Here is a 13,937-nt window from a genome sequence, read left to right on the forward strand (position 1 = left end):
AAGTCCCATGTAAAATGTAAAAGCCAAAGCATGCCCTGATTTTCCACTTTACCTGTTCCCCTTGCCCCAGAAATATAAAAGTTCAGGAGTGTAAGTTTTAGGTGGGATATTTGTGTGGAAATGCAGTTATTTTGTTTGCAGGAGTTCAGGGGACACAGTTACAGGTAGTCCCCTAATTCTCCCCAGTGTGCAGGCATGATTTGCGGGTATGCGGGGTGAGCTACACCAGGGCTACCCAGTGTCTCCCAGACTCCTGGTTTTCGAGCCCACATATCCCAGACCCGTTTCCCTCACAGGTATAATGTTCCCCAAGGTCTATACTTTATTTAAGTATGTTTTATAATATTTTATATTGTATGTATAAATGTCTATGTAATCAGCCCAGGCATCTACATATGCGCCAGTATATCTAAATAGACATCGTAGTTCAAAGCAGCCACTGGTTGTCCAGAGGTGAGAAAAGCATTTGGTGAGTGGGGCAAGGCGGAAAACCAGGTCCGGAAATCAAGGGCACCCCGTAGAGTCACCTCTGAGCTGCCAGACCTGGTGAAGCCTGCCCGGCGGGTGGCAATGAGTTGGTGCTCATTGCCGAAAGCAGAAAGATGCTGCTGGTAGGCGCATTTCCCATTGGCCAATTCATAATTACCACCCACCTGGCTTTTCACAACCCTGTTCTGATTGGCTGTCCAGGCGAGTTTCCCACGCTCTGATTGGTCGCTCCTCTTACTTCCATGCTGAAGATAGAACAGCAGAGGTTATATAAGGAGACGGCCGGTTCAGAGTACGAGACTATTGAGTGGCTTATGTCGGTGAAGCACGGGCGGGCTTTTCAAAGTTGCTCTGTTACGAATAGCAGAGCAGCCAGCTTCATTTTTGGAGATAGGAAAGCCTGCCCAGCATAGACTAAGTCAGACGCCAGGTCCAAGTTCTCATTTTAGAACGTAGCGGTCGCAGTAAGGGTTATTAGCCAAAAGGAGGACCAGGTAGCCCGGGTGGTCAAGATAAGACTTCCAAAAGAGGCGCCCAGCACATTTTTGAGCCTAGTTTACAGCCCCAGACCACAAGTAAGTGTGTATTTTACCTGTATCTTTGCATTTTATTGTGTGTAAGCGGGTTTACCACAATAAAAATCTCATTTTATTCCACCTCCTTGATTTGCCTATTGTAAGATCTGTTTAAACGGTGTTAAAAGTCCTGGTTTTCTGTGACACACCAGGTCCCACCATTTTCTAGTTTCTTTTAACAACAGTTTAAATTCAAAGTCCATGTATAATTAATTTTCCATGTAATTAATTACAAAATCTGAAAAAAAAACCATTATCTAATATTTGTCTGCCAAATTGCCACTATGTAAGTAATTAATATAGTGATAGCACACTTACATGTCTAATAAAAATAGTTATTAACCCCTGTAACAGGGGAGTTATCCCTATTCAGGTAAGGTGCCTCTAATCCAGCAGTGTGGTGGTTATCTGCTGGTAGTCAATTAACAAACACCACCTGCCTGATTAGATGGCTTAGAAAAGTATGTCTTTTGAGACAGGAAGTGAGACTCCTTAGCTTACACCTGGAGCTGAACTTGGAGACACTTGTCTTGAGCCCTGTCAGAAGAAACAGCAGAGCTGCTTTCAAGACACAGGGAAAACTTCTAAACCTGAATGCTGACACACCCTGAGGAAAAGGGAGCTGAACCAGGGACAGAGAAGATTATCCCTCCAAACCACAAGGAACAGATAAGACTTTCATTTATGAGACTTCTTATATCTGCTTATTTCATACTATATGTTTTGGGGCTGGGAGACATGCTTATCTAATGGAGTTGTGAACTGCATAGTATTTCACTAGAAATACTCCCAAGTGAATAGAAGCTTTGTTTACCCCTTGTTTGGATGGTTTCCTGATGTTAAGGAAACAGGCGCAATAAAAGGCTTATTTAATTTCACTATATCAGTCTCCCTTGCATACCTCTGTGAGCGTCCGCCTACATATGGTGTCCGAAGTGGGACGAGAGGTGTCTTTGAAGTTAAAAAGGACTGGAGATTTTTTATGTGAAATTTTTTTTTATGCTTTTTGCCTACAAACAGTCTGAGCAACTTACACACCACTGCACTGAAACTTACAAAACCACAGATGGACTCTTCCCAATCCCAAGAGGAGAGAGAGAGAGACTGCCAACCAAAATAAAGTGTAATATGGTCATTAAAATAGGGTTCAAGAAGTAAGTTAGCCCTTAAAGGGATAGGCATTTATTGTTTTCAAATGTTTAGCTGAAGCAGTGAATACAGATGGTGACCCATGAGCGGTACTGATTCTGCAAGTAAAGGCTGCCACACCGCATAGGACTACCAGTTGTGAATGGAGAATATGCAAAAAAATGTGAAAATTGATGCAAGACTGTGCTGAAGCAGGGGAATTTTCAGTAAACAAGTGCTGAGGGTAAAATTGCCTACTAGAAAAAAGGAATTGCTGAACTGTGTAAAAGGTATCCCAAAGTGTGAAGAGTGAATGTCATAATACCCAAAGTTGAGACTGAACTCAAGCAGAAAATCACATTATTTGGCTGAAGCAGAGAGATTGCACCTAGCAAGTAAATGGTGTAAAGCAAACAGAAGTTTTTACCTAGCAACTACACATTCAGCATACCTAATGAGAGATTAAACCTAGCAAGTAAATGGTGTAAAGCAAACAGACGTTTTTACCTAGCAACTGCACATCTTGTATACCTGATAAGAGAAAATGCATGCACAGGACTGCTGATATTGTAAAACTTACCCAAGAAATAAAAAGTGTAAATTGTTAGGGGAGCCCCTGCTACTGCCTCAGCTACAAGTAATAAATGAACGGTGCTTTGGGTAAATGCACAATAGAGAGTGAAGTAGAAAAAGAACCCAAAAACAGCACTCAGGTTCACGCTGTGTGTTAAGTGAATGATTTAAAACATAACTTTATTGTATCTCATTTATAAAATAATGGGTGTTAAAAACTGACGACCTGAAGGAATAGTGACCTTCAATACTAGAACCATATAGGTTTAGGGTCTAGAGTGTTAATGTGTTCTGTTAAAGACAGTTAACACATTGAACTAAAATCCTTAAGAGGATCTATCCAATCTATACTCACTGGCTCTAAGGAGAGTACTAATGGCCGCAAGCGCCTAAAGCAAACCAGGTATGGCTAGATAATTAATGTGTGCTCAGAGACTATCAGGTAAGTAGCTACCGGTCACTTATATGCTGACAAGGTAAATGAGGAGTTGAGACTCCAGTCAGTAATTGTAGTGACCTTTGGTTAGGTGCGGTGCTTGGTCTGATTGACCTATGGTGCTATAGCAGGGCACCATAGGTCAATCAGACCAAGCACCGCACCTAACCAAAGGTCACTACAATTACTGACTGGAGTCTCAACTCCTCATTTACCTTGTCAGCATATAAGTGACCGGTAGCTACTTACCTGATAGTCTCTGAGCACACATTAATTATCTAGCCATACCTGGTTTGCTTTAGGCGCTTGCGGCCATTAGTACTCTCCTTAGAGCCAGTGAGTATAGATTGGATAGATCCTCTTAAGGATTTTAGTTCAATGTGTTAACTGTCTTTAACAGAACACATTAACACTCTAGACCCTAAACCTATATGGTTCTAGTATTGAAGGTCACTATTCCTTCAGGTCGTCAGTTTTTAACACCCATTATTTTATAAATGAGATACAATAAAGTTATGTTTTAAATCATTCACTTAATACACAGCGTGAACCTGAGTGCTGTATTTGGGTTCTTTTTCTACTTCACTCCCCAAGAAATAAAAAGTCTACAGAGATGCCTGTGAGAGCTACGACCTCTACAAGCAAAATATGCCCACCTGTAGGAATACCACGATTGGGGGTTCTAGCAAATACAGTGGCAACAGCTGCAATAGCGCCTCCTGAGGTCAGGAAGAAAATTACACCCGATAGCATAAAAATGGAGGACAAGATGCAGCGTTCCTGTAATGAACCCTACCCCACGGAAGAGTGGCCCTTCCAGTCCAATAAAGAGGAAGACATCTCTTACGGGGAACCCGAACCGAGTCACATCCACAAAACACCCCAAGAATGGTGGGGGTGCATGAACTCGGCACGAACAGAAAAGACCGCCCTCTATGATGACGAATATGGTCGACAAGAGAAAGAGCGGGAGCAGCAGATCACCCAATATTTCTGTCAGCTAAAGCAACTGCAAGAAAAGCCTGGCGTATATAATGAAGCCGCTAAAGTATCAAATAAAGAAGGAGACCCCAGTATTCCGGATGGGACGGAGTCATCCAAAACAAAAAAGCGGAAAAAGAAAAGCGGTTCTTCACTTACCGTGGAAGGAACAGAGACGTCCGCAGATCCTGTGGAGGAAAAGGGGGACTGAGTTGCCCTGCAGCCTAGAGAAAATGGAGAATTCGTCCCGCGGTTAACCGAATATCCAGAGGGCCCAAGGCAGAAGTCGTGTACCCCAAAGAAGTGTCTGTCCGGTGCCAACAGTGAGGAACCCTCAACCAACCATCCCAGGGAAGTGGAGCCGGAACCAGTGAGTGACGATCCCTTGACCAGCCCTGAAGATGCCCTGAAAAATGTCAGGCATGACTGTGATATGCTCCGTGAACAATTGAAACAAAAGGAAGATGGTTACACAGAGCTACAGAAAAATAACGTGAGGCTACAAAAAGATGTGCTCACAATTTACTCTTTAGCCAGGACAGAATTGGACGATCTCAAGACTGAGCTAGATACTGCAAATGCTACTATTTCCGCCATGGATGAAAAGCAGAGCCAATCTGATAAAATGGTGGTGACGCTAAAGCGGAAGTATGAGGAGGCACTGAAGCAGATGACAGTCTTCCAGCAAGAGGTTCACACTCTTCGCATAGAGCTGAATGCCTCACAACAGGAGGTCAACAGTGTCCGGATAGAGGTGGACGTATCTCAGAAAGAGGTTCAGACACTCCGCAGAGCACTGGCTGCCTTACTTCATGAGACCAATAGCTGCCGCACAGACCTGGAAGTTTCCAGAAAGGAACTACACAGTCTCACTGAGGAGCTGGACATTTCTAAAGAAACGATTGTCAATCTTAATTCAGATCTCCAAGTCTCCCAGAAGGAGCTTCAGACCCTCAACCTAGAGAAGGAAGTCTCACGCCAGGAGACTGTCATTCTCAAAGCAGACGTGCGTAAATGGAAGGAGGACTGCAAACAGGCCCTGAATAGTACAGAGACTGAAAAAGGAGAACATTTAAGATTACAAAGAAAAAACTTAAAACTCAAAAAAGAAAATTTTAATTTGACAAACGACGTCAAGGAAAAAAATGAAAAACTGCACGAGCTTAAAGAAATAAATAGACTTTTGGAAGGTGAGAAGTTTGAAGCAGAGCACCGACTGCAGAACCAACTGCAAGGTCTGCGTACGCACCTCGAGAAGGCCGAGGAGAAGCAGCGAACTCTGCAGGAAGAAAATCTGCAGGCTGTTAAAGAAATTCAAGTGCTACAGGAACGTCTGATTACCCAGTATGTCCCCGCAAAGCAGCATGAGAAACTGAAGGCAACCCAGAGCGTCACCAAAGCAACGCTAAAGGCCAAGCTTAGAACCCAGGTGACGTGGCACAAAAGGGAGCACAAGAAGGTCCAGAAACTGAAACAAGTAACTGTGGCCCAAGCAAAGAAGTTCATAGTGCTTCACAATGCAATAACAATGTGGAAGCAAGCTCAGAGAAAGCAAAGCATGCAGATAAATTCCCTGAGAAGAGACTTGCAAGACGCACTCAAAATACAAGGATCTCTCGCGGATGAGATTACAGTCCTACAAGGACAAGTATTGACCCTGACTAAGCGTCAGTATCCCACAGCCTCAAAAACCCATGAAGACAAGGGTACAGTGAGAGCTGGGAATACTGCTCATCTGAAAGACAAGGTTGCAAAATTTGAACCACCTAAACAAGCACTAGCAAAACCTTCAGCCACGCAACAGGCAACAAAAGAAGGTACACGTGCTGAATCAAAACAAGAAGAATCCTTAGCTGATGAAGCTGAAAAGATGGGACATTCTCTGGAAGTGGGTGTGGAATTGCAATTTAACCCCAAAGAGGCTGAACTAGCAACCCCATTGAGTGGGAAAAGGGCAGAGAGACAGCTTCAAGAGCGGAAAACTCAAAGGGCTGTTTTTAAACGCTCTGCAACTGCTGCCATACAGTATGCCTACAATAAGACGAGCACCCGACGTGAGGGAAATCTCATGACCGCACACGTAGCAAAAAGACTATACTTAGAAAAAGTCCTCCTCGAGCGACTGAGGAGTGCTGATCTCAAGCACCTTCAGGAGGAGACACGAATAAACTGGAGAAAGGGCTCCAAATCCAGCAGAACTGAGGGTTCTCTACCTCCGTCCACTCTCATTCAAGTCTCAGAGATATCTAGAATGAGAGTGGAAGGATGGGCTTTGGCCGTGGCAAGCCCGAGCTTCCCACAAACAGGGGAGGTATGTAACAGGGGAGTTATCCCTGTTAAGGTAATGTGCCTCTAATCCAGCAGTGTGGTGGTTAACTGCTGGTAGTCAATTAACAAAAACCACCTGCCTGATTAGATGGCTTAGAAAAGAATGTCTTTTGAGACAGGAACTGAGACTCCTTAGCTCACACCTGAGCTGAACTTGGAGACACTTGTCTTGAGCCCTGCCAGAAGAAACAGCTTTCAAGACACAGGGAAAACTTCTAAACCTGAATGCTGACACACCCTGAGGAAATGGAGCTGAACCAGGGACAGAGAAGATTTTCCCTCCAAACCACATGGAAAGATAAGACTTTCATTTATGAGATTTCTTATATCTGCTTACTTCATACTATATGTTTTGCGGCTGGGAGACATGCTTATCTAAGGGAGTTGTGAACTGCATAGTATTTCACTAGAAATACTCCAAAGTGAATAGAAGCTTTGTTTACCCTTTGTTTGGATGGTTTCCTGATGTTAAGGAAACAGGTGCAATAAAAGGCTTATTTAATTTCACTATATCAGTCTCCCTTGCATACCTCTGTGAGCGTCCGCCTACAACCCCTCCTCCCCCCAAAAAATAAACAGTGAAAATACAAAAACATGTGCTATACAGTAGGATGGAGGAGAGGATAGTTGGTGAGGGTCTAAGGTTGGAGTTATTATTATTATGATTAATAATAATAATAATAATAATAATAATAATAACTGCTGCTGCACTGTATATTCCCGTTGATATAATGCTATCACAGTACCATGTGCAAAATGAGGTTTAGAGCCCACTTTGCTGAAAGTCTACTCAATCACAGCAGGTTAATATTGCAAAAAACTATTATTATGTAAACCCTTTTTGTCTTTTTAAGATATGATAGTACAGCAGCCTAACCAACCCACAACTAAACCCTTCAACAAATGGCATCACCTGGAGGCTGTAACTCTATTTATACTCCTCATCCCCGGATCACAGATTATGTTTTTTGGTTAGAATTATTAATCACCCGGACTGTCAGTGATAGAAAAAAAATAATAAGATAAACCGTATTGCCCTTTTTGAGAATGATCGGCGGAATTCCGTGGACCAAAGGAACCGGCCGATCAGAGGCGGATCCAAATCCACATTTCCCTTCCATTCACTTTCCCTCCCATTACTACTTTTACGTGAGGTGAAATAATGGTTCCCAGGTACCTCCTTTCTGTAGTGATTGACATTATCGTGCCATTAATCCTGCATGATTTTACACTTCTAGACTTTAAATTGTAGTTGATTATTACTCCAATCTACCTAAATCATTCACCCGTTTGTCTGGCCCTTCTGGAATGTAAACCCTGTTGCAGATCACTGTGCCATCTACACAAAGGGAATTCTTACCTGAATCTCTGTATAATTCTGTGCTTGTCCGTCTGCCTTGTGTTACTTCAACATGGATGTCTGGTTTCTGAGTTGTATTGTGAAGACGACTGGAACTCGATGTTAGAGATATAAATTGAGTTTGCTTTATTACATGAGATGATTGCAGTCCCATTGTAACCCCAGCAATTTCCTTTTCTTGAGTAGATTTAGATTTTTTTCTGTTACTTTTTTTCTCATCACAGAGCTCTTTCATCATATTAATCACATTCATACATTGCGTCCTTTAAAGAAAATAAAAATAAATATTCAGCAAAATGTAATAACATAGATTTATAGTAACAAATCCCTTGTCCATCTGTCTATCATGCTCTCTATCTCCTGAAACATTTAAGCTAGCTGATCATTTAATAATCAATGAAGAACTCTTCACTAGTACTGTACATCGTGGAATACCATCAAAATTTAAAAAAATGTGACTGTCACGGGAGACCAGGCATTTACACCATTTTACTAGGATCATTAATTGAGCCAAACATGTAAAGTGAAATAAATTGTAAATGTATTCGCAGGAAAAGGCATACACAAACTGCATAAGAAAAGACACACTTATTTGGGAACTGGGATAAAAAAACTAAAGTTTCCTAGCTGCTGTGCACTCTAAACCAGAGTTTTTCCTTGTCCGGGACTTAGCTCAAAATGTTCTGGAAATAAAATCTTCTTGAAATTGCAACCATTAGTTTATGAGAACTTGGCCCCAAAAAGCTGGACTTAGAATATTTTCCGGTAGGTTTTTCTGAAGCCGGTGCCTTGCTATTCACGCAAGAGCACTTTATAGCACATTCAAATATCCCGCGGCTGTTCTGGCGCTGAGAATCTCTCGACTGATTGGCTGAGGAGTTTCTTATAATATTTTGGAGTTCATTCACAAAATACTGCAGCCAATCACAGCGTGGGAACTTTCTTCACAGCCAATCAGAGCGATGCCGGTTTGGAAAGCCAGGTATGCGGGGAATCTGAACCTGCCAAGGGACATGCGCAAGTTTGCCACCTTAGTCCCTTGCTATTCAGATGCCACCCGCTGGGTCAGGCCTTCTAAGTCTGGGAGGGCAAATGGTAGTCTGGACGACTTCCATTCCTCCCAGGACGAGGGTGCTTGAGCCCTTCCCTCCTACCCAAATGGTCTTCACACCTCAGGTGGCTTTTAACTCTGATGTCTCAGCATTCTCACTGGCACCAAATTGGTAGCCCTGGCAGTCTGTCGGAACATTGGTTCTAAAAGTCCCAACTCATTTACCGTGCACAACAGTACATTTTCTACTAAACACAATGTTAATAAAATATACTTTTACATGTCATAAGTCTCTGGGTATTGGGAATAGAATAAAAAGCTGCACTTTATTTTCTACTAACCTATATTCCCCACACACTATCTCATAGACTTGGACTACACTCTAAGAGTCCACTCACAAACCTCATAATTATGCTTGGAGTGCCCATGAACCCCAATACAGGTTCTGGGCTACCTGGGCTGTAACTGGGTATCCCCCTTAACCTAGGGAGCCCTCATAGTTACAGGGACACTTTACATCCTTTTGTTCCATTTACCTTTCTGGGCTGTGCTGAAGCAGGGTTACCCTAGTGGTGAGTCACGCAAGCGTTTTCAAGGGGAGCTATTGCCAGGACAATGTGCCTACATTGATCCGCAAACCAAGCATGATTCTCAGGTACATTTTTAGGGGAACCGACAACTCCAGACCCAAACTACCTACTGTAGGCACATTCTGACAACAATTCCTTCGCAAACCCCCCTTTGAAACTCATATCCTAGCAATCCCTGCTTGCTGGCATCCCTGGAAAGGCAAAAACATAAAAATTCTTATTGTCGCACATTTACACAGTATGCATGTACAACGGTTAGGCTCAAGAGCTGACACTCTCAAAAACCCCAATACATGGATCAGAGGTAACCAAACAGATGTAAACCTTTATTGAGAGCCTGGTTACCCGTTCACTGTCACAGTGACCCCAAGTATCTTAATAATTATTACATTCTGCAAACTACAGGCTGTATGTTACAGCTATAGCACATATATATTTTGCTTTCGTGTGTACTATATAACGTTAGTTAGCTCTTCTGTATTTTAATTATCTCTGTAGTAGCTCTGCTAGTGCTAGTATCTGGCTTTGACCAGTATTACACTATTACTATGTATTACACTGAGCAGTGAGAGGGGCAAATGATGGTGGGGGACGTGAGAGTGACAGGGAGAGGGCATTGGCAACGGGTGATCTCTACGTTCTTGTGCTAACTGTTGAGGGTGCCAGGCAGGCAGCAAAGAGACACTGCCCCTCTAAACATCACAGTGGATGTGACGTACTCTCTTGTCTCCCTATCTCTGAGCTCAGCTAGGCAAGGCAGCAAGTGTAGGGGAAGGACTCTGGCCCACATCACCGCCCCTTAGTGATGATGTCATCACACACTCGCTCTTTACTTCTGAGTTTCCAGTATTCCGATTTACCGATATTTGAAATTTTATCCCAGTGAGGGATCAAATTTTCAGGGAATCTGGAAATTTCACAGGAAGTTGGAAATACTGCTTATAAGCAGTTCTTTGTTAGGATATAAAAATCAGGTCAACGTCACAGAGAAAGAATCGATGAAAAAAAAAGAAAAAGCAAATCAGTAAAATGTTATTTTGCTGGCCAAAAATGTATTACACTCATAGCTCATTGTGACAAAGTGCACAAGACGAACATAGAATTAGGCAGTGGAAGGGTTAAAGCACAGAAGCTGGGAAATGGAGCTCCATTCAATGTGGGTGCTAGTGATCAGCTGAATATTGCTAGAGACAAAAGGAAGTAGCAAGGATCATTACCTTTCTTACTGCAGCCTGCAAGGGAGCAGGGTCCAAAGTCCCCAGAGGGGCACAGCTGAAGAGCAGCAGGGAAAACCACCGTCTGGTTTATGGAGTTTGTTTTTGCTTATCATAAATCTTCTGTTGGTTTTCGTCAAAACACACAGCATGTTTTTTTCCCAATCATTGGAATAAAGATTACTCTTCTTAAGAAGCTGGTGCTTAAGAAGCTCCTTACGTGACAGTCCTTAGAAGACCTCTATGGCCACCAAACTTTTTGAGCATAGAAGACATTTAATTTTGTCCTATTAAACATATTTCTACCATTGGTTGTCTTTTGGCATATGTGGCATGACATAACTCGGCTTTTAATATATAAGAAGTATACTATGTAACCCATATTGCCCCCCCCCCCCCCCCAGACACAGATAGCATATCTAGGGTGTAGTGAGGGCTGGCTACATGTGCTTTGGTGGTGCGTACCTGCCAGTAACAGGAGGGCCTGAGCTTCCCGTGGTGATGTTGGGGACACAGGACCAGGCTTCTGGGGTAGTTGCCTCCATTTCCTTAGTGATGCAGAGCCTCCATCCTCTATAACACCCCAGGGATGTGGGGTAGGACCCTTATAGAAGAATAACCCTGGTCCCAGGGTGAATGCTCCAGAATCACACAGTCTTATGTAAAATCAGCAGTGTCTTTATTGTCTCTTATCTGGCACACAGCAGCAGTAGTACACAACAGGTCATATGCCCAAGGCACTCCAAATGTACACTAGACCTCCTCCTCTTCTCCTCTCCTCCAGACTGTACTCCTGCAGGATGGTCTGTGGGGGGCCTCAATACCCTGATGCCCACCTCAGAGGGTATCCTCTGGGTGGGGGTAGATTCTCTCCTCACCACCTCAGTAGGGTGAGGGGCATAGGTCCACTCTAGCTCTGCTCACTCTCTAAACTCATAGGACCGTAGCCTCTCTCTTCTGTTCCCAGGACAGAACTTCTCTCCTCCAACTCCCACATACTAGACCCCGTCCTCACAGGAACTGGCCACTAAATAGAGTCAGCCCCACCCCTCATGATGTCAGCAGGACCTCCCCTCTGTCTCATGCCTGCAGCAGAGTCAGGGCCTGCATCTATCACTCAAGGAAGGGCGTGAAGGAGGAAAACCCATGATTACTACTGGCGCCTGCCCTTCACAGGACTTACCACAGTAGGAGAAAGATATATAGCCCGTTCTGTTTACAGGGGGCTACACTCTGCCTCTGGTGGAATCCAATGGTCCCCACTTGGACCTAACTTTAGCAGTACCATCCTGCGGTGAACAAACCTGGGAAACAAAACACATATCAGGCAGTTTGTTAAGCATAACATATACCACATGAGGTAGTATCACGAAAACCCGGTTACTCCCAATGGGGAGAACCTTAATAGTAATGCTTCGGATCAGGTTTCCTTACTTTTCTTCCATTGTGGTCCGTAATGGCCACAATGAAGGACTGTACCGACCCACGCTCTGGCCGATATATTACACTGTGTATGTATATGCACCGTCCTATACTCCAGATCCTGACCAACTCACTGATCCGGTCCTCATTATGGTAACCTGCCTTACCAAACTTTGTCCTCAAATATTCTTGCACGGCTTCTCAGAGCCAACTGTCTCTTTGCTCCTCAATCTCCTGCATTATAGGCTCAGGCACATAGGTGTACTCATAGCCATGAGACTGTCTATACCTAGCCACTATGGCTCTGTCTGCTCGGCTCAACTTAGTGAGCTTACGGTGACCCGTCCTGCTTGGCAGTACCCAGAACTCTGGTTCGGTAGGGGCAATGTCATCGTACAAAATACTGGGGCCCTTAGGACGAATTATCTTCTGCTCTATCTCCCGATACCTGTGGTCTATTTCGTCCGCCACCTCCTGAGGAGTATAGGCACCTGCCACCCACCAATAATCAACTATGTTGTTACGGATGAGTAAGAACCTGGTGCGGTCCATACCTTCGTGGTACCCAGTGAACAGGGGTGCCCACGGTGCTCGTACTCAGATAAGTGGCTAGTGTTCTCTACCTCTGACTCTGCTTGGGATGAGACACCGGACGTCCCTGCCTCTGTAGAGCGCGAGCAATCTCTCCTCCCTTTGGCGTTGATATACAAGGTAAGGTTCATCTTGTGAACCACCTCACTGACAGACCCAGCCTCTGCTGGAGTGTGGGACCCTCAGGCCCTCCCTCTAGATGTAGGAGAAAAAGGCACAGGGTTAGGCACACGTATTGCATTATCATGTTGTATTTCCCCATCAGACCCGTCATCGCTCAATTCCCAGTCCCGCACATCTCTGGAATATTTGGGGTACTTGCTTAATTTACACTCGTGACGGGGCAGGGGCAGTAGCCGGGGCGATGGAGCTAGGGGTTGGGACTGGGGCAATGTTCAAGTCAGTGTCCAGCAAGCGGTAATACCGCGACCAGTGGGTGCTTTCTTGGTTGCTCTCTCACCATGCTTCGCGCTTCTCTGGATGGGCCTCGGCTCTTCAGGGTGGCCATTGCAGCTGCCATGGCTACACTCCATGGGAAGAACAGCGCTCCCGGGCCCCGTTTCCCATCGGACCCGGAAGTGACGTCATCGCCGTTGCCCATGGAATCTCCATCCGCTCCTTGGTCACGCACCGGAAGTGCATCGAAGACCGGAAGGGGCGGTGGTGGAGCATCCGATCCGCGGACGGGTAAGTAGGCCGTGAGCTTCTCCTTCTCGTCCTATGCAGGTGCCGTCTTCGCCTGGCGGGAGTAAGGTGGTGTTGGAGTCTCCTTACCGCTCCGCTGCAGGCTGATGTCCTCGGGGTCCTCGGGGTCCTTCGGAGTCGTCTCGGACGCCATCTCCGCCGCACTGGGAGTCACCACGGCCGTGGGACTGCTACGGGTCTCAGGCCGCACCAGCACTCACCGTCGGAAGGTGTCCGGACTCGTCTGCTCCTCTCCGGTAAGTGGACCGCCATCTTTGTTACAGCTGGGGTGGTTCGCCGGTAGGCGCATCGCCACCGATGGGACGCCAACTTCCTCCTCCGAAGATATTACGATCGGCTCCTCCGCAAGGGAGTCACCGGGTTCTTGGGCGATACCACCTGTAGGTAGTGGCACGAAACGGGCTCGCTCCGGTACCTCCACTGCGGTCGCACTCTCCTCCGCCGCTGGTTCTCTCGGCTCTGTAGCTGGCTGGGCCTTGGTTCTTACCGCATGG

The 13,937-nt window shown here is 45.1% G+C and overlaps 1 protein-coding gene across 2 annotated transcripts in view; it reads right to left on the minus strand.

Moving 5' to 3' along the window:
- The window catches only part of LOC142469173 (uncharacterized), a 176,299-nt gene that overhangs the window by 30,751 nt on the left and 131,611 nt on the right, over positions 1-13,937 (minus strand). For both annotated transcript variants that reach the window (XM_075576137.1, XM_075576138.1), the window contains one exon: positions 7,871-8,133. In XM_075576137.1, the coding sequence (XP_075432252.1) occupies positions 7,871-8,133 (263 nt within the window). The remainder of the gene's footprint in view (positions 1-7,870; positions 8,134-13,937) is intronic.

This window comes from Ascaphus truei, chromosome 18 (genome assembly GCF_040206685.1).
Source record: "Ascaphus truei isolate aAscTru1 chromosome 18, aAscTru1.hap1, whole genome shotgun sequence".
Lineage (NCBI taxonomy): Eukaryota > Metazoa > Chordata > Amphibia > Anura > Ascaphidae > Ascaphus > Ascaphus truei.